At 48.3% G+C, this 20351-nt stretch overlaps 1 protein-coding gene across 5 annotated transcripts; it reads right to left on the reverse strand.

Moving 5' to 3' along the window:
- Nucleotides 1–3655: 3655 nt before the first annotated feature.
- Nucleotides 3656–20313, reverse strand: C19H17orf100 (chromosome 19 C17orf100 homolog). 5 transcript variants are annotated; one of them, XR_003506726.1, is made up of 5 exons: nt 19318–19634; nt 17136–17293; nt 12463–13095; nt 10942–11101; nt 6810–6946 (listed from the first exon to the last, which is right to left on the reverse strand). XR_003506726.1 is itself a non-coding variant. In XM_027517272.1 (4 exons), the coding sequence occupies exon 1, from the start codon at nt 20014–20016 to the stop codon at nt 19639–19641; it is 378 nt and encodes a 125-aa protein (XP_027373073.1). In that variant the 5' UTR covers nt 20017–20313; the 3' UTR covers nt 6810–6946; nt 10942–11101; nt 17136–17293; nt 19318–19638. The 5 variants fall into 5 exon arrangements, 3 of the variants coding, with proteins under 3 accessions (XP_027373073.1, XP_027373075.1, XP_027373076.1); XR_003506727.1 differs by lacking the exons at nt 6810–6946; nt 12463–13095 and adding an exon at nt 3656–6252 and having other exon boundaries at nt 19318–20308; XM_027517272.1 differs by lacking the exon at nt 12463–13095 and having other exon boundaries at nt 19318–20313.
- Between the last annotated feature and the right edge of the window lie 38 nt (nt 20314–20351).

The raw sequence follows: 20351 nt of genomic DNA on the forward strand, positions 1-20351 counted from the left end.
TTTTCATCACGATAAATCTTCCATGTCATGGGATGGGTTTTTATATTCTTCAACAGAAAGCTTATCATTTATGGCTGAAATCCTTGTGCCCAGATAGATATATACTTGTTTATTTACCGTGGTGTCTTGACCCAGGATTCAGGTTCTCACTTCCCTGCCCTGGACATGCCTTCCAGGAGCTTCTCTGATAGGCTTGTGCACATGCCAACTTCCACTCTCAGAGACACAGGCCTCCCGCTGCTGGCAGTGTTAGAGCAGCAGGCTTGTCTCTGCATCCAGCTACCAGAGAAAGCTTCCTTGGTGGCTCAGAGGTGAAGAATCTGCCTGCAATGCAGGAGACCCGGGTTCAATCCCTGGATTAAGAAGATCCCATGGAGGAGAGCATGGCAACCCACTACAATGTTCTTGCCTGGAGAATCCCATGGACAGAGGAGCCTGGCAGGCTGCAGTCCTAGACTTGGCAAAGACCTGGACATGACTGAGCGATTAACACACACATGCTTTTTCAGCTACCAAGGGTAGAGAAATACGACAACCCAACCTGTGGAGAGCCTGTTATCCAATCAGGAAATTTTAACTAGTTTTTATATCTAAAAAGTTAACATGAACACAGTGAAAGAAATTCCAACAGGTCAAAAAAGCACTGAGACATGCCCCTCCCCTTCAGACCCTGGGGCCTCCAGGCCCTTCCAGAAAGGCAACACTTGTCCAGCAGTTTCTTACATGTCCTTCCAGACGTGTTACATGCATAGTTAGCTCTCAAGGGTTGGCTCCAGGACCCCCCAGGTACCAAAATCTGTGGATGCCCGAGTCCCTTATATTAAATGGCCTAGTCCAGTCAGCCCTCCATGTCCATGATCTGGCATGGTGGTTGTCTTCTTTATTACATCTGCAAGCATACTATACACATTTCTGTCCTGGTTGCCATTCCTCCCCATTAATTTATCTGGAGATCATTACATTCAGCACATGTGAAGTTAGACTCCCCCTCCCTCACTCAATAGTTAATTTTGCTTTTATTTTTTAAAATTATTATCGTTTGGCCATTCCTTGCAGCTTGTGGAATCCCAGTTCCCTGACTAGGGATTGAATCCAGAACCCTGGCAGAGAAAGCATGGAGTCTTAACCACTAGACCACCAGGGGATTCCTGGTTTTGTTTTCAAAGTGAGGTAAAATGAGATGTGAATCGCACAGATCTGAAGTGTACGATTCAGGGATTGTACACACTGTATACAACATGTAAGCAGAACCGTATTTCCATTTCCTAACGCCCTGAAGTTTCTCTTGCCCCTTGTAGGAATCCGCATCTTCCTGAGGCAATCGTCGGTATGATTTCTATCACCATGGGTTGGTTTTGCCTGTTGAAATTCACATCAGTGGAATCATACAGTGTGTACTCTGGTGTCTGATTTATCTTGTGCAACACCACTTTAGAAATTCATTCCCGTTGTGTGTACGCATTCCTTCCTTTCTTTGCTGTGTCGAGTAGTTTCTCATTGTATGACCATGCCACGATTTGTTTATTTTTCTCTGATGGATATTAGTGTTGCTCCAAGTGAAGACTATCTGAATAAAGCTGTTATAAAATTCTCTGCACAAATCTTTTTGTGGACATGTGTTTTCACTTCTCTTGGCTGTGTGCCTAGGAGTAAGCCTCAGTCTTTTTAAAAGCTGCATAGTATTCCATGGTAAGTGTGTGTATGTGTTTAGTTGCTAAGTCGTGTCCGACTCTTTGCAACCCCATGGACTGTAGCCCATCAGGCTCCTCTGTCCATGGGATTTTCCAGGCAAGAATACTGGAGTGGATTGCCATTTCCTACTCCAGGGGATCTTTCCAACCCAGGGATCAAATATTGGCAGGTGTATATTGTATAATAAACAAGACCCCAGTTGATGGGCATTTGGGTCATTTCCAATCTTTTGCTAAGACTATAGTAAACATGGCTGTAGTTAAACCTTTGTAAACCTATGAAAGTAGAATACTTTTTGAGAATGGCATGCTGGATGAAAAGGTATATGTCTTAAAATCTGGAACAGAGGGGAATTCCTGGTGGTCTAGCGATTAGGACTCTCTGCTTTTACTGCCAAAGGCCGGGGTTTCATCCCTGGTTGGGGAAGTAAGATCCCACAAGCTGCAGAAAAAAGAAAAAAAAAATCAGGGACACATATTGCCAACTTGCTTTCCAGAAAGGGTCTGTCAATTCATATTTTCAAGAACTGTGCAAGAACCCATATTCTCACATATCCTAAGTAATCAAATTTCTCAATCATTGCTACTCTGATGGTTGCAAAATGCTCTCATGACTTTCACTCCTATTTATTTAAATTGCAAGTAACACTTATTTTTTCACACATTTATTATCCATTTGTGTATCCTTTTTCTTCTTTTTTGGTAAACTCCCTTTTTCTTATTTTCTAAGAGATTTTTTTTTTAAAAGGTCTTTTCTTATTCACGTATAGGACCTCTTTATATATTAAGGAAGTTAGTCATTTGTCATAAAAGTATTTATGTGCTGTGCTTAGTTGCATCTGACTCTTTGTGACCCTGTGGACTGAAGCCCACCAGGCTCCTCTGTCCATGGGGATTCTCCAGGCAAGGATACTGGAGAGGGTAGCCTATCCCTTCTCCAGCGGATCTTCCCAACCCAGGAATCAAACCGGGGTCTCCTGCATTGCAAGTGGATTCTTTACAAGCTGAACTACCAGGGACGCCCCAAAATATTTATAGTGTATGTTATAATCTGGTAAAAAAAATTCTTCTTTTTAATCCTTCCCACTTCCTGCCCCCCTCCAGCTATTCTCACATATTTTTCCATAAGAATTTCTGAATCAGCTTTTCTAGCTCAAACAAAACAAAACAAAAACCGGGTTTGCAGTTACCTCTCTGGCTCTCTCTTCTCCAACTTGGTCTCATTCTGCAGGGTTTCTTGACCTCGGCATGACTGGGATTCCTACACAAATCTTTGTTGTAGGAAGCTGTCTGTGCCCTGCAGGGTGTTTAATAGCAACCTGGCATCTATTAACCGGATGCCAGCAGCAACCCCACGCCTCCCACCCCAAGTTGTGTCCATGAAAAATGCCTCCAGGCATCCCCAGTATCTGAGAACCACTGACACGCTCCGATCTAGCCACACAGGCCTCCTCGATGCTCCTAGAGCACGCCAAGTGCGCGCCTGCCTCATCACTTTCTTTAAATGTCTGCTCAAGGGACTTCCCTGGTGGTCCAGAGGTTAAGAATCCACCTTGCAATGCAGGGGACATGGGTTTGATCCCTGGTGAGGGAACTAAGATGCCACAGGCCAGGAAGCAACTAAGCCTTAGAGCCACAACTAGAGTCTGTGCACCACAACAAAATATGCAACTAAGATCCGACAGCAGTGCCCCCACCCAAATCTCTGCTCAAATGTTACTACTACTCAGCCTATTTCAAATTATAACTCCCCATCCATCCCATGCTCTCTATACTGTCCTTGATTTTTCTCTCTTGCATTTCTCAGTTAATATACTATATAATTTACTTCTCCAGCTCTTTGTCTCTCTCTCTCCCATCTTTAAAAATGTAAGCTGCACAAAGGCAAGAATTTTTGTTTTGTTCATTCCTATGTTCCCCTATGCCTAGAACATACCAAGTACATAGTAATGACTCCACACATATTAGATGAATAAATGAATCACAGCAGGTTTATATATTAGGTTAGACGAGAAATGCCATCTTTACAATGTTGATCCATCTTACATAACAAAATGGTATTTTCCCACACATTACAACTTTTTGTCCCCCTGTAAAGTTTTAAAATTTGTTACAAACAAGGGACTTCCCTGGCAGTCCAGTGGTTAAGACTCCAAGCTCCCACTGCAGGGTATACGGGGTTTGATCCCTGATTAGGGAATTAAGATCCCACATGCCTCAAGGTGTGACAGAAATAAATAAGAAATACTTACAAATAAGAAATACTAAATGCTTTTTGCACTAAACATTTGCCCAGGCTGTTTTTCTCCATTTGTGTACTTAGGAAGCTAAACTCCTTGGCTCACAGGAAGGGAGGACAGGCTGTGAGCCCGGAACCAGACCCGGTGATTTCCTTTGTCAGTGACCCTTGGGCATGTGGTTATGTCTGGAGGCCCCTTGCTGCCCATTTTCCCCATCACCCAGACCAGAGAGCTTCTTCACAGGCTCCTGGCGGGGCCCCCACCTTGGATAGTGGCACTTCCTAGGCGTCAGTCTCTGTCCTCCTTCCTGAAAGGTGGCCAGCTCAGGGACATTGAAGAGAGTGGCTCAGGACAATCCTACTGCGTGCGGCCTCCCCAGAGACCCAAGGGCTAGTCTCTGAGCTCTCGTGTGGGGCAGGTGACAGACACGCTGAGGGTGACCTTACCTTTCCTGGTCAGCCTGACAGGAGGGGCCTGTGCTAGTGGACAGACTGTCCAGCAGAGCAGGGGTGTTGGGGTGTTGGCCTGTCCTTGGCAGGCTCTGTCTGTGAGGAGAGAAAGAGGGGCCTTCCTTCCCTTTCTCTGTTTTCCAAGACCCTTCCAGATGGGCCCCTGCTCTCCACCTCACACTGCACTCCCAGCCAGGCCTGAAGTGTGGGAGTAGCGGGGAGACCCAAGGCACAGCGGAGCTCTGGACCTCCCCCTGGGTGTGGTCTCTTGCTTGTGGAACAATGGCCCTCCCTCAGTCTGAGAGCTCTGGGCGGGGCACACGGGGGAGCGGGCACTTGGTGAAGGGGTTGCTCTTACATCGTCAGCCATCGATGCTGCTCTTGGAGTCTCCTTTCTGACAGGGGCTATGAGGATGCCCGTCAGGACCACAGGAGCCTCAGGTCCCCAAGGTCAAGGTGGCCTCCAGATGGATCTGAAGCTGTGACTGGGTACCACCCCGGCTGGAGGAAGACCTTTAGAAGCAGTAAGCTCCAACAGATTATGGTCCCCTCTCCTCTTGTGTGGGGCTTCCCTGGTGGCTCAGCAATAAAGAATAGGCCTGCAATGCAGGAGACAGGGTTCGATCCCTGGGTTGGGAACATCCCCTGGAGCGGGGCATGGCAACCCACTCCAGTATTCTTGCCTGGAGAATCCCATGGACTGAGGAGTCTGGTGGGCTATGGTCCATCGGGTCCCTGAGTTGGATGTGACTGAATACACACACACACACACTCTTGTCTCTCTTTCTCTCCTCTTGTGTAAGTCAACATGAAATAAGATGATGTTTGGGGGGTCAGACCAGAGGCCCTGACAGTACAAAGTGCTGTGTGCTGTCCTGCCTGCCCTGCCCCCAGCCAGGCCTGGGGCCTCCCGAGGTGGGGGTGCGGCAGCAAATCTCAGAGTCCGGAGTCCGGAGCTGGAGCCGAGCCGGTGGGCAGGCCTGGGCGGTCTCAGAGGCTTGGCGGGGGGCCCTGGAGCTAGCAGGGAGGCAGGGAGGCAGGGAGAAGGGGAGAGGCCGGCTCCTGGCCGCTGTGGGGCTGCGGCAGTGTCCTGTGGCTCACCACTTCACATTTATAGCTCCAGTGCTTCTCAGCTTACTGTCCCTGCGGTGGGAGGCCCGGCTCTCTGGAAACCGCAGCTGTGGGTTGTTGGGTGCCTGCCTGGGTGCTGAGCTGTGAGGGAGGCTCAGAAGCTTCCCAGGATGGTGAGCCTCAGCCCCAGCCCCCTGCCTCAGGCTTGCCCAGGTCTGGCTGGAAGCAGGAGGGACCTGCCATGATACTGAGGGCCCCCTGGTACCCCTCACCCAGTTGGCCCTCCGTGAGGAGCAGGAACCTTGCTGGAGAGTGGGGTGCTCCCTAAGTGTCCAGTGGGACTCTGGGATGAGGGAGCTGATGGAGGAGGGGAGGGTGAGACTAGAGAAAGAGGCTCACAGAACCAGGGCGGGGGTGCCCTGGGCTTGATTCTCTCTCTCTTCTTTTTTAAAGACAACCTTTAAAAAAGATTATGTGTTATTTTTCACTCTTTTTTTAGGCTGCACCATGCGGCATGATGGATCTTAGTTCACTGACCAGGGGTCGAATCCATGCCCCTGCATTGGGAGTGCAGAGTCTTAACCACTGGACCACCAGGAAGGTGCCTGGAGCTTGATTCTTGATGAGCGCACAGGAAGCATGGAGTGGCTGCTCTCCAGTTGCAATTTCTCACCCTGCCAGGTTTCACACACGGCTCCGGTGCTAGAATGGCCAGCCCTGTGCTTTCCGTGCCTCGTGGTGTGGCCCTCAGCAGACTGGTGCAGCAGGTGTGGCTCCGTTTGGCCAGGGAGGGGTCTGAGGCTGGGGGAGGGTGGGAGGTAGGTGAGCTGGCTAGATGCCGGCAGCCCAGGAGGAACCAGAGAACCCCAAGCCTGATCCCAAAACCCCATTCCCATTACCGTGCCATGCAGACCTTGAGTTTGGTCTGAACTAGGGAATAGGGTCCTGTGGCTCAACAGAGACTTGGGAGGAGCAGGGCCTGGCGTCTGGAGCCAGGGGCCCTGGATCTGCCCTGCTCTGGCTCAGTTAAGGGGCTGACTCCCTGCCCTGCCCCTCTGCCACCCCACGGGCCGTGGGCCCTGACGAGGGCAGGTCAGGGAGGGAGAGAGGGAGTCTGGGGCCAGGCAGGGGACAGGCCCCTGGGGCGTCTGGAAACTCTCACCCTGCAATCGAGGGAAACCCCAGAGAGCAAACAGAGGAGGGGACGGGGCAGATAGGGCCATGATTACTGGGTGTGTGGGGTGTAGAGGCGCCCTGTGGGAATTGGAAGGCAGGGCACACCTTGGAGAGGTGAGGTGGGAGGGCAGTTACTAAAATCACAGCTGATTTTCGTATAAATAGTATACCTATGGGGCATGTTTCTTTTTTAAAGTCAGGTTTTATTTCTGTGTTCCCCTCCTCAGCAAACATCCTTGGCATGCCAGCTCTCGGTGGTTTCAGCCTGGTGACTTGGGCGGCTGGCTGGTTCAGGTCACGGTGCCATTGATCTGGGTCTCTGAAGCAAAGAGCAATTCAGTCCTACGTTTACTGACCCCTGCGAGATGCATTCTCTGCGCTGAGAGATGGGGTCACAGGGAAGACTGGGGTTCTCTCCTGGCCCCCTAAGGCATACCCAGGTAAACAATCCTCCTCCTGGTTGTACTGGAGCAGACAGGTTTGGCCAGAATTAGGGAAGGCTTCCCAGGATCTATCCCTTGGCATAGTTTTTTTTTTTTTTTTCAATTATTTGACTATTTTTCTTGGAGGATATTTGCTTTACAATGCTGTGTTGCTTTCTATTGTATAGCAAAGTGGATTAACTATACCTATAAACATATCCCCTCTTTTCTCCCATTTTCTCCTCTCCCATTTAGGTCACCACAGAGCACTGAGTGGAGTTCCCTAGGCTGTACAGTAGGTGTTCATTAGTTATCTATTGCATAATAGTGGTGTAAATATGTCAATCCCAGTCTCCCAATTCATGCCATCCACCACCCCTTTCCCTCCTTGGTAGCTGTCCATTTGTTCTTCATCTGTGTCTCTATTTCTGCTTTTCAAGTATGTTCCTCTATACCACTTTTTCCAGATTCCACACATATGTGTTAATAGACGGTATTTGTTTTACACCTTCTGACTTCATTGTGTATGACAGTCTCTAGGTCCATCCACATGTCTGCAAACGGCACAATTCCGTTCCTCTTTCTGGTTGAATAGTATTCCACTGTATATATGTACCACATCGTCTTTATCCATTCCTCTGTTGATGGACATGCAGGTTGCTGCCATGTACTGGCTATTGTAAATAGTGTTGCAATGAACATTGGGGAGCATGTATCTTTTTGAATCACAGTTTTCTTGGGGTACATGCCCAGGAGTGGAATAATATGGCAGTTCTCTTTTTAATCTTTTAGGGAACCTCCATGCTGTTCTCCATAGTGACTGCACCAATTTACATTCCTGCCAACAGAGTAGGAGGATTCCCTTTTCTGCACACCCTCTCCAGCATTTATTATTTGTAGATTTTCTTGACGGTGGTCATTCTGACTGGTGTGAGGTGATAACTCACTACAGTTTTGATTTGCATTTCTCTTAATAACTAGTGATGTTGAGCATCTCTTCATGTGTTTTTGGCCATCTGTACGTCTTCTTGGGAGAAATGTCTATTCAGGTCTTCTGCCATTTTTTGAAGACCATCTTTTGATTGGGTTCTTTGTTTACTTGGTACTGAGCTGAATGAGCTGTCTGTATATTTTGGAGATGAATCCCTTTTTAGCTGCTTCTTTTGCAAATATCTTCTCCCATTCTGAGGACTGTCTTTTCTTTTCGTTTATGGTTTCCTTTGCTATGCAAAAGCGTTTAAGTTAATTTAGGTCCCATCTAGCCATAGTTCACTCCTGTCATCTCCTGTTTGACCACTTCTAATTTGCCTTGATTCATGGACCTGACATTCCAGGTTCCTGTGCGATATTGTTCTTTACAGCATCGAACCCTGCTTCCATCACCAGTCCCATTCACAACTGGGTGTTGTTTTTGCTTTGGCTCCATCTCTTCATTCTTTCTGGAGTTATTTCTCCACTGATCTCCAGTAGCATATTGGGCACCTACCGACCTGGGGAGTTCATCTTTCAGTCCGTCTAGTCAAGGCTATGGTTTTTCCAGTAGTCATGTATGTATGTGAGAGTTGGACAATAAAGAAAGCTGAGTGCTGAAGAATTGATGCTTTTGAACTGTGGTGTTGGAGAAGACTCTTGAGAGTCCCTTGGACTGCAAGGAGATCCAACCAGTCCATCCTAAAGGAGATCAGTCCTGGGTGTTCATTGGAAGGACTGATGTTGAAGCTGAAACTCCAATACTTTGGCCACCTAATGTGAAGAGCTGACTTATTTGAAAAGACCCGGATGCTGGGAAAGACTGAGGGCAGGAGGAGAAGGGAACGACAGAGGATGAGATGGTTGGATAGCATCGCTGACTCGATGGACATGGGTTTGGGTGGATTCCAGGAGTTGGTGATGGACAAGGAGGCCTGGTGTGCTGTGGTTCATGAGGTCGCAAAGAGTCGGATACGACTGAGCGACTGAACTGAACTGACCTAGCCATAGTTTTGAAGGATGAATAGTTTTTCAGACTCTCCTTTTTTCTTACAACAAAGAGTAGGCAGCCACAGGTATCAAAATAGTAACTGAGAGACAGGACACAGGCCCTTCCCTTTGAGAAGTCTGGTAGGAGAGCCATGTGAATAGTGACAATAATGTCCTAGATGTAAAAACAGAAGTGCAGAAGCGTGTGCAAGATGCATCAAAGGCCAGAGGAAGGAACTGTTCGTTCTATAGCGGGACGTGAGAGCAAGGGTCGGAGCAGGGAGCTGGCTGAGGCACGGAGCCGTGTGTAGCAGGAGAGTTGTGCTCAGGTACTGGGACTGGACTGTTTTGGGCCCAAGTGCTAAGCAAGCTGCCGGCGGTGGGAGGAGGGGGAGGGGGAGTGTGAGACCACCACCCAGCAGCTGGGTGCAAGCCTGGTGGTTTCAGGCCAGCTGCCTGTGGACGAGCCATGAGATCTGGGGAGACGTTTGACCACTGGATTCCGGTTCCCACTCCTTCACACATGAACTAGTGGCCTGAAGCCCCACGCTTGACCTCTCAGCTCCACGTCCTCAAGTCTAAACTGGAGATTGCGATAACACTAGTCACACCTACTTGGCAGGGGTGACATGAGTAAATGGGATGATACAAGTGAAGGGCCTCCGACAGAGCCCAGACATGCAGTTTATGTAAAGTGGGAGCTAGCTGATCTCCCTGCCAGGGTAATCTGGAGGCAGGCCTGTGTGTGGGGGCGGGGGGCACGGGGAGGAAGGGCAGTGGGGCTCCAGGTCTGTGGGCAGGGACAAGCCCACTCTTGCTCTATCAGGGGCTAAGAGGTGGTGTTCTTTGGTGGATCCCAGAGCGGGTTAGTCACAGGGGCTGCCTGTGTGAGCCCAGCTGGCTTGTGCTCTTTGTGCTTTTTCTCTCCTCTTTTCTAAACCAGGCCCCTTTGGGCAATGCCAGCCTATCTGTGACAACTGTGCCCGACGGCCAGGGCTTGGCCTATCTGACCCTGGGACCCTGGTCAAGGTCTGGGGCAGGAATCTTTCAGAGTGCAGAAGCTCCGAGATGGGCCTGACTGTGGGAAGCAGGCCTGCTCCAAGGATGGCGCCTCCAAAGCTTTCCAGGCCCTGGCTCCAGGCCAAGGCTCAGGCCGGGCAGAGCATCACAGCATCAGGGGTCTTCTCAAGGGCCCAGTGCTGACCTGGCCTTCGTGCAGGCTGCTCTGGGAGGGGCTCCACTGAGACGGGTCTCGTGAAAGGCCAGTTACCTGCCAGTGCTTGGCGTCCAAAATAGAATCTGAAGGAGCAGCAGAGCCTTTAATTCAATGTGTCTCAACAGCGGGTCGGTGTGGGGATAACTATGATCTGACCGGTCTTGGGCTATAATTACGGAGTCAGAATGAAAAATTACAGGCATTGTGTGGGTTTGTTTTAAATATAACGTAATCCACACCGTCCTCTCTCTTATTTGCTAGATTTGAGGTGCAGTCTTGGGCAGTTGGCACAGGTTCTGCCTGACGTGTAGCAGATAAAAATGGCCCTTGCCCAGTGAAAAGGGCATGGCAGGAGGCCTCCCCAGACCCCTCGTGTTCCCGACTGCCCACGGCCCGTAACCCACAAGCACACGTGCACATGGCTCCGCGCAGGCCTCTGTCGTCCACGTTATCTGTGCCCCGCGTCTCCCCCACCAGCCTCCTTGCCTCCAGCCTCCCCCAGCCAGTCCACCAGAAATATCTTTGTAAAACACAGTCTTGAGGCTTAAGACCCATTAATGGTGGTGCCCCTCTGTCTATAGGGTAAATCCATCCAACTCCTAGTTCTTTCAGGTCTTGGCCCCAAACCACCTTTCAGCATCTTGTCTGGGAACAAGAAGCAGCCATAGAACTGAGGTGAACGGCCCGGGGTTCCCAACTATGCGGGATTAAACTCACAGGCTCCATGTCTCATGAGCTGAGTGAGAGTCTGAGCAGGTTATCCCATCCACGTGCTTTAGCTCCCTGATACTGTAGGTTGTTGAGAGGATGGCATGAGATAACACATTCCTGGGATGACCGCAGGCATGTCTCTTTTCCTCACCGAGTCTCAAATTACCTATTAAAAGGAAGAGATAGACTCATTGCCTTTCGGATCAGTAAATGTTTTTAAAGTGATATTTCTTCATGTAGTTGTATGTGGTGAGACAAATATGTGTTATTAGCTCAACCTTTCTGGAAAGCAAAGTCGAAAGACTAAAAACATGTTTATACTCTATGTGTATGAATAATCTAAGGGGAAATTCAAATTGTGGACAAAGATTTATATTTAAAAGATTTTTACCTCAGTGTTTCCCCACCACCCTGGTGTGTTTTTACATCCTTGAAAAACAAAACACATAGATGACAAACATTGGGATAACAGTAAGTATTACTACTACTACTACTACTACTAAGTCGCTTCAGTCGTGTCCGACTCTGTGCGACCCCATAGACAGCAGCTCACCAGGCTCTGCCATCCCTGGGATTCTCCAGGCAAGAACACTGGAGTGGGATGCCATTTCCTTCTCCAATGCCTGAAAGTGAAAAGTGAGAGTGAAGTGGCTCAGTTGTGTCCGACTCTTCACGACCCCATGGACTGCAGCCTACCAGGCTCCCCCGTCCACGGGATTTTCCAGGCAAGAGTACTGGAGTGGGGTACCATTGCCTTCTCCGACAGTAACTATTGGGTTAGCCAAAAAGTTCATCCAGGGTTTTCCATAGTAAACCCCAAACAAATTAACTTTTTGGCTAACTCAGTATTTATTTGTGTCTCACTCAAAACTTGTATGTAAGAATTAAAAGTGTTTATGAAGAATATTTCACTATGTTGAAAATGCTTATAATGTATAATTTAAAGTGAATAAAGTGCATACAAAATTGTATAATATATACTGTATGATCTTGGTGATAATAAAAATATTATTTTTACTTATAATTAAAATGATCTTTGGTGAATCTATGGTACTGTATTCCCTTCTTTGTTGTTTTCTGTGTTTTCCAAATATTTAAGAGTGGGCATGCATTTTTATGGGCTTCCTTGGTGGCTCAGTTGGTAAAGAATCTGCCGGCAATTACAGAGACACAGGTTCGATCCCTGGGTTAGGACGATTCCCTGGAGAACGGAATGGCTATATACTCCAGTATTCTTGCCTGGAGAATTCCATGGACAGAGAATCCTGGTGGGCTACAGTCCATGGGGTCACAAAGAGTCAGACGCAAGTAAGCAACTAACACTTTCACTTTTATCATGCATTTGTTATATAATAATGGTTTTAGAAAGAGCTGAGTTATGTTGAAAACATTAAATGAAAGGGCAGAACGCTTGATGTTAGAGTTCCTGTCTGGCTTTTAACAATCTCTCTGACTCTAACGTTCTAGAACCATCCACGGAGTCTGAGAGGTGACTGCAGAGGCCCAGACCCCCCAAGGCCCGTCTACCTTCAGTGACAAGTGGCGGCAGGCAGGTCTGGTGCCTGGAGTCAGCAACTCGCCAAGCACGGGGATTCGCCGAGTGCAAGTGCATAGCTCCCCTTGAGGTCAGCTGCTTTTCTGAAGTCTTTCTGGAATCTTCCCAAGTGCCCAAGAACCTTCAAGACCATTGGAAGTGGAGCAGTGTGCCAGCCCCCCATTCCTGCCACACTATGGAGTGCTGGGTGCTCTCCATCTACCTGGGGCCAAGGGGGTTTTCTGCCTGAGAGGTGAGCTCTTTCTGCCACTTTGGGCAAAAGGCTCGCTGGAGCCGTTCGCCTCTATGGGCCCCTCTGCTGTCACCTATCTGGACTTTGGGACCCAGCTCACTGGCTCTGTCAGACCCTACATTCCCAACTGCCAGGACATGCAGGTCCTTTTGGCGCGTTGTCCCGAGGATGGAGAGCCTGGAACACATCATTAGAAGGGCTCACTGAGGAGGGACAGCCTGGTCATTCCCAGCCATTTCCTGGGAGGTCAGCCCAGAGGAGCCCCCGCTGGAAGGAAGAATCTCGTCTGAGTTCACTGGGGAGGGCCCAGTGTCTGGGTCCAGCCGGCAGCGTGTCAGGGCTCGTCCAGGACCGTCACGGATCAGCCACGTGTCTGCCCAGTTAGAAACCAGAGAAAAACAGGATTCAGAGGTGGAAAGATGGAGACCGGCTTAGAAAGAGAGAGGCTGACACGCAGTGAGAGGCAGAGAGAGACAGACACACAGGGCCTACAATGCAGGAAGGCCATCGAAAGAAGGGACCAGTACCTACAACACGCTCATCCTCGATGCAGTCAGGGAAATGCACGTTAAAGTAGCTGAATGTGCTACTCCACACCTACTAAATTAGCACTCATTAGGGAAATGACAACATCTCATGCTCTGAGGCTGTGGTAAAGCCAGCTTAAACACACTGTCAGGGGCCCTGCAAATTAGCACAGTCTTCTAGGGAAGGAATTAGGCTATACGGCTCTCGAGCTATTAAAATGTTCATCCCCTTGCCTGTGGTAATTAAACTCCTGGGAGTGGGTTGCGAGGAAACAATTCAACAGAAAAATAACAGGCTTGTACATTAAAGGATGACGAGTGCAGTGTTCTCCGTTCTGTCCAACACACTATAGGAAGGCTGCTATAAATATTTACACAAATAGAGAATATGAAGACTGTGGTACATGCAAATAAACAGAAAATAAAACTATCAGTACATAAAAAATAATACATACGTGATCCCACCATCTGGATGTTTGGGCGGCCCCACCCTTGCTTGTGGGGAACAGTGGTCCTTGGCTCCTCACACACTCCTGTCTTCCCAAGGGACCTGCCCTGCCGCTCCCTGTCTGGAGCTCTCTAACCATGAAGCCTGATCCGCAGACCTCAGACTGGTGGGGAGACAGTCTCAGCTGAGGTTGCCCACCTGGCCAGCTCACTTGGGTGGCCCCAGAGAATCTGGGTAATGCCCGCTGAGTCTCTCCAAGGTCATACCCCAAGAAGTCAAGCCTGAACTGACACCATGGAGTTGCATTATTATTTAAGAAAAGGGATAAAGTTTGATTTTGCAGGCTCTGAAGTGTCTTGCTATTTTCAAGCACAGCAATCTGTTTAAGCCAGCTGCAGTCTGGACTCCCAGCTGAAGCATCATGAGGTGAAGGCAATTTATAACAGAAGGCAAAGGGAAGGAGGGCTCATGGGGTCACCTTTCCTGGCCTACCCCAACAGTAGGCACAGATGTGCTTCTGGACTTGAATCATCCAGTTTTCCTCTTCCCCTAGCTCCTGGCGACCATCTCAGAAGCTGGCACTGAGCAGGAATTCAGTAAATCGTGGGTGAATAAAAAGAAGGGAAAAAAGACCATGTAGTATGAGTGAGCATGTGTCACTGAACAATTCTGTCTTTATTCAAAGCCCGTCCGGCTTTGCAAATGTGTCCTTAATTGTGCTCTGGAGAAGCTACATCCCCTGTGCTTTCCCTGCTTACTGCCAGGGGATGCCCTTGCCTTACAGGGGGGCTAAGAACATTCAGTGACCATGCCTGTGTCCAGACAAACCAAACCTTGTTCATTCGGCCAGGGCATAGTTACTGGGCACAAAGAGGCTTTGTGATAGTCCCTGCCCTTGATGTGCTTTCAGTCTCATGGGAGAGACAGGAGTAAACAACGAGGAGTAATTTAAAGAGCAATCACATGGCTGCTATAAACAGAGGGAGCAGCAATGGGGAGTGAGAAGATTCGGGAAGCAGGCTCAGGGTCGGGTGGAAGACCAGGCTCCTTGGTGGGGGTGGAAATGGAGCAGGGCTTTGAGGACAAGCAGGATTTTCTCCTCCATGGAAACTAATGGAGGAGAAAATTTCAAGGGGGGGATGTTACAGGAGGTCAAATGCTACAGGGGGATCAGAGAGGATGTGGACCGAAGAGGCTGCCGGATGTGACACTGGGACTAGCAGAAAGAGACTTGGAAAAAAAAAGAAATTAAAAAAAAAAGAGAGATGTGGGAAGGCTCTCAGGCTCTCCAGCCTCTCGTGTCAGCAGAAGCTAGTAGTTAAAGAGCACAAGCTCTGGAGTCAGCTTGGGTCTCAGCCCCTCTTCTTCTTGGCTGGTCACTTGGGGTAGGTGCCTTAACGTCTCTGTGCTCCCGTGTTCTGATCCACCTCATGCTGGTGTGAAGGATATAGGGGTGCTCTGGACAGTGTCTAGGGGAGAGGGAGTGCTCACCGTGTGCTGGCTGGTCTCCACTCTCAAGGCTCCTTTTGGAATGGAACATGTAACTCAAATTAAATCAGTGTGGGCGAATTACACGAAGATGCTTTAACTTTCAAGATGAACGTGTCTGGGCGTAATCCTCAATCACGGGGCCTTAGACCGAGAAGCACCAGACATGGAAGCAGCTCCAGGGTGTTAGGAAAAGTTCAGAGATGAGAATCCAGCTTGCGGGTGGAGGTTGGGAAGTGGCTGCGGTAGTGCCGCCTGGAGTGCTCCCGGGGAGGGCCAGGCAGCTCCTGGCGCTCTGGTCCCTCTCAGAAGTGGTCACTGCCGCAGGCAAACAAGCTAGATTATCTGTTAACAACTGTGATTTTCTGTCACCTCAGGCCTGGCCTCAGGCCTCTCTGCTGCCTGGCATGCCCCTGAGATTTCTGCTCAGCTAAGAATCAGCCTTTGCTGCCGTGCGGTGTGGGGATGGTCTGACCTCTGCTGTCCACGGTCTGTCATGGCACAAACTCAGACACTGTCATGGACTCAGAGGATGCATTTTCTTTTTTCAGCGTTCTGGACAGTGACTCCCAATATTAACATAGTTTACACTGTGACAGGGCTTCCCAGGCAGTGCTAGTGGTAAAGAACGCTCCTGCCAATGCAGGAGATGTTAAGAAATCCGGGTTCGATCCCTGGGTTGGGAAGATCCCCTGGAGGAGGAATTGGCAACCCACTCCAGTATTCTTGCCTGGAGAATCCCATGGACAGAGTCCATAGGGTTGCAAAGAGTCAGATACGACTGAGGAAACTTAGCACACTGTGACAATACAGAAAAATTTCACAAAGCAACTCTTACCTTTACTATGTGTGAACACTCTGATATATTCTGTATTTTCTATTTTTTATTTCATGAGTAAGAAAAATTATGATTACAATACAATAAATAGACCTCACAGTCCCAGGCTTTCTCATGCATCTAAAAAACCAATCACTTAGGGAACAAAATTAGTGCCTCATTTCCCAAACACTAATCAGTGTGTTCCATATCACTTTCAAATTTCTGGCCACACTGAAGGCTGACTGTTTATGGAATCTATTTTTTCTTTAAATCAATTCATTTAAACATTTAAAAATGCCCACTATAGCTGAAGTAAAATATTGGTGAAATAACAAGTATGAATGTTAGTTATATACATATATATAACTATATATATATAATACATTTATATTTATATTATATATAATTCACTGTTAAAATTCAACATTCAAAAAATGAAGATCGTGGCAGCTGGTCCTATCACTTCATGGCAAATGGATGGGGAAAAGAGTAGAAACAGTGACAGATTTTATTTTGTTGGGCTCCAAAATCACTGTGGACGGCGACTACAGCCACAAAATTAAAAGACACTTGTTCTTTGGAAGAAAAGCTATGACAAACCTAGACAGAGCATTAAAAAGCAGAAACATCACTTTGCTGACAAAGGTCCAGGTGGCTTTTCCAGTAGTCGTGTATGGATGTGAGAGTTGGACCATAAAGAAGGCTGAGCGCCAAAAGAATTGATGCTTTTGAACTGTGGTGTTGAAGAAGACTCTTGAGAGTCCCTTGGACAGCAAGATCAAACCAGTCAATCCTAAAGGAAATCAATCCTAAATATTCTTTGGAAGGACTGATGCTGAAGCTGAAGCTCCAATATTTTGACCACCTGATGCAAAGAGCCAACTCATTGGAAAAGACCCTGATATTGGGAAAGACTGAGAGCAGGGGGAGAGGGAGCGACAGAGGATGAGATGGTTACATAGCATCACCGAGTCAATGGAGTTTGAGCAAGCTCTGGGAGACGGTGAAGGACAAGGAAGCCTGGCATGCTGCAGTCCATGGGGTTGCAAAGTTAGACATGACTTAGTGACTGAACAAAAGAAAAACACTGAAAAAAAATTTAATTATCAAAATAAAAAATGTTTTCATACCTCCTAAAATCATCTTGCAGCAGTGTCTGCATTCCTCACTTTGGGAATCACATATTCAAAGATTGGTCCAAACATCTCATTTTCAGTGGGGGCAGTGAGGCCCAGAGGGATGAATTCACTTTCGGAGGTCTAGTTTCTCAGTCAGTGGGAAGGTCAGTCTGGTCAGGAGAGAGAAAAGAGAATATAAAGGAATCAAAGTCTTATCAGTCTTAACATTTTTGGAGAGAGGCCCTACCCTGTAATCTCATCGGAGCCCAGATATCAGTGTAGAGCTACCTTGGCAGAGCCATTTTAAGCCTGGATCTTAGATACTCTTATCTTTGGAGGTCCTGATCCATATCATATCACATGTATTACAAGATGTGCCCATTGACCCTTATTAATTTCAATTTTTCTATTTTCTTCTACTTGTATTTTGAAGCCAATGGATTTTTGAAGCTTCAACAATTTTTTGCAGGTCCTAGGATTACAGCCTGCCATGCCTAATGAATAAAGTGGCCCTGGGACTGGTAAAGAATCTCATCAAAGACACACTAAAGAACCATTTAATTAGCCCTTTCTCCTGGTATCTTTAATGGGTAATGTGGACAGGCCACTGACAACTAAATGAATGAGTTTCCAGTGGAAAAATCTTTGCTGTTCTGAGAGTCCAGTGGAGGCAGTGCTGCTGCAGGTAGGCTAAGTGCCATGTGACTGGCAAGGTGCTCTCACTCTGTGCCTCAGTCTCCTTATTAAGTAAAACAAAGGGATTAGATTCCAAGAGAGTCAATCATCTAGAAATCAAGTTCTTGGCTTCTTCACAGTAACCTTTCTACCAGTTTTCCAGGTACGACTAATAAGGAGATCAGGAGCATTTATTGCAGAAAGGTCTGGAAGGGTATACACCAAGTTACTGACACGAATTATTTCCAGAGGGAGAAAATGGAAAGCAATGATGACAGATTCTTTACACATCTTGAATTATTTCACTTGTTACATTAAGCACGTTATCACTTTTGTAATGAAAACATTGATAAAGAACAGTTAAAGAAAAGCAACCACTTTACTCATTTAAAAACACCGATTAAGAGTGTGTATCTAATGCACATGGTCTGTCACGTTAAAAAGAGTGAATAAGCTCACCAAAAACTAAAATCCCAAAGCATTAGTCTATAGCAGAAGTTTGATGAAGCAGAAGCATCAGGGGTGCCTCTGGGGTTTTATGACATTCCCCTGGCCTGAGTCCTATTCCAGTGCACTCCCCTGTAATTACATGAATTAATGTGAGTAATGAATCACAGTGCCTGCCAACAGCAAGTACTCTATCTCCCAATGAGGTCCCACAGAATCCAGGTCTTTACATCCTGCTAAATGGGATAAATAGCACATATTGTTGAAAGCAGGGATGTCCCTTCATTCCCAGCCAAGGCCACCTTGAATGGCTCCACCTACTAATCTATTAAGATTTGCTGATCTAGGCGGGTAGCCCTGACCTGCCTTCAGTTGCTGCTAACCAGGTTAACTTAGAAAAACTAGGTACTGGTCAGCATATTCTCTATCACATCACCTGTTTGTCTCCTTCATAGTGCTCATCACGATAGAAAACTCTTGGTTTGTCATCTGTTGTCTGCCTTTTCACTAGAGTGTAAGCTCCCAGAGAGCTAGGACCCTGTTTGCCTTCTTCACTGCTATAGCCCAAATGCACGCCCGGCACAGAGTAGGTGCTCAATAAATATTCCTCCCCTGCACCTCCTCAAATCACAGGTCAGGTTTCCTTCCCAAGATTATTCTTGACCTTCACTTTTCACTTTGAACTACATGTGACCTCTATTAAAACCTGTGTGTATGGCTACCAGGCACAAGGACTTGGCATAAAGAGAAATATATTGAAACATAAACAGAGGCCAACTAATTAATTAAGGAAAGTCTGTTGCTTGCACCTCAGGTTTACAGCAGGCATATAATTCCACTTGTTATGATTTGTTTGCTCCTTGTCCCTAAGTTTGAAGCAGCCAAGGTCATTCAGTGAGTGAGCGATAGTCGCTGAGTTGTGTCCAGCTCTCCGTGACCCCATGGATTGTAGCCTGCCAGGCTCGTCTGTCCATGGAATTCTCCAGGCAAGAATACTGGAGTGGGTTGCCATTTCCTTCTCCAGGTTTGAAGCAGCCAAGGTCATTCAAGGGGCCCCAAATTCAAAACTCACCTGCCTTGGAGGCTCAAACAGTCTCTTTTCCATCAGCTTAACACATACAGTATCTAGAGCCTAAAAACTTTTTATGCAGGCTTCAAATTAAAATAGTTCACTGGGTCAAAGGCTTGCCTTTGGTCCAAGGTGCAGGAGGGTCAATGAATGTTGGCTAAGTCCCGAAACCGCAGCTTGGCTCTTTCTTAAATTGATTTGTGGACTGTTTCCAGGAAACCAAAGATGATCGGTCCACCTGGCAGCAGGCAGGTTGCGAACTGGAGGCGATTCTGCCCTGGCCAAGGGCCATGGCCCTCTTGTGGCCCCAAGGAAGGCAGCATTTCATCGGGCCTTTTGGACGTTCTGGCGGGCGGCCGGCTTCTCCCGCCGCGGCGGGCTCTCCATGCGGTGCACAGACGTCTCCACACGCAGGGACGAGGCCCTGACGTGGCGGGAAGCCGTCTCTGTGAGCTGCGAGGCGGTTTCCACGTGCTGGGAGGACACCTCGAGGACTCGAGGGAGTCGCTTCCCAGAGGGGGAGACGGAGGGCCCCTCGCTGCTGCGATAGGTGGTCTCCACCTGCCGGGAAGATGTCCGCACGTGACGGTAGGATGTCTCCACGCGGTGGGACGAGGTCTCCACGCTGACCGTCGCCTTCTCCTCGGAGCAGATGGATTCCGCCCGGGCCGGAGAGGGCTTTCCCCGAAGGGGTGAGGCCATCTTATGGGGGTAACAGTGCCAAGCTGACCTTTGGAGGCCCCACAGCCCCACGATCCCCGAAGGATTATTTTATACGGTGAGGAACGACGTCACATGCCATTGTGATGCAGGGAGAGCGGTGGTCGAGGGTCCCGCGACCCACGTGGAGGCACCGTGATCTTGGGGCGGGGAGGCCTAAGATTCCTTGGGAACCCTGGGTTAGTCCGCTCGAGGGCCCCCGCACCGCCCCCTATCCTGTCAAGAGCCTGTCCTGGTGGAGGCGGGGTTGGGGCGGGGCGGGCCCTGGATGGGCGGAGCCACCCGCCCCCTTGCGAAGCTGTGCCCGCCCCCGCATC

Source organism: Bos indicus x Bos taurus, chromosome 19 (genome assembly GCF_003369695.1).
Source record: "Bos indicus x Bos taurus breed Angus x Brahman F1 hybrid chromosome 19, Bos_hybrid_MaternalHap_v2.0, whole genome shotgun sequence".
NCBI lineage: Eukaryota > Metazoa > Chordata > Mammalia > Artiodactyla > Bovidae > Bos > Bos indicus x Bos taurus.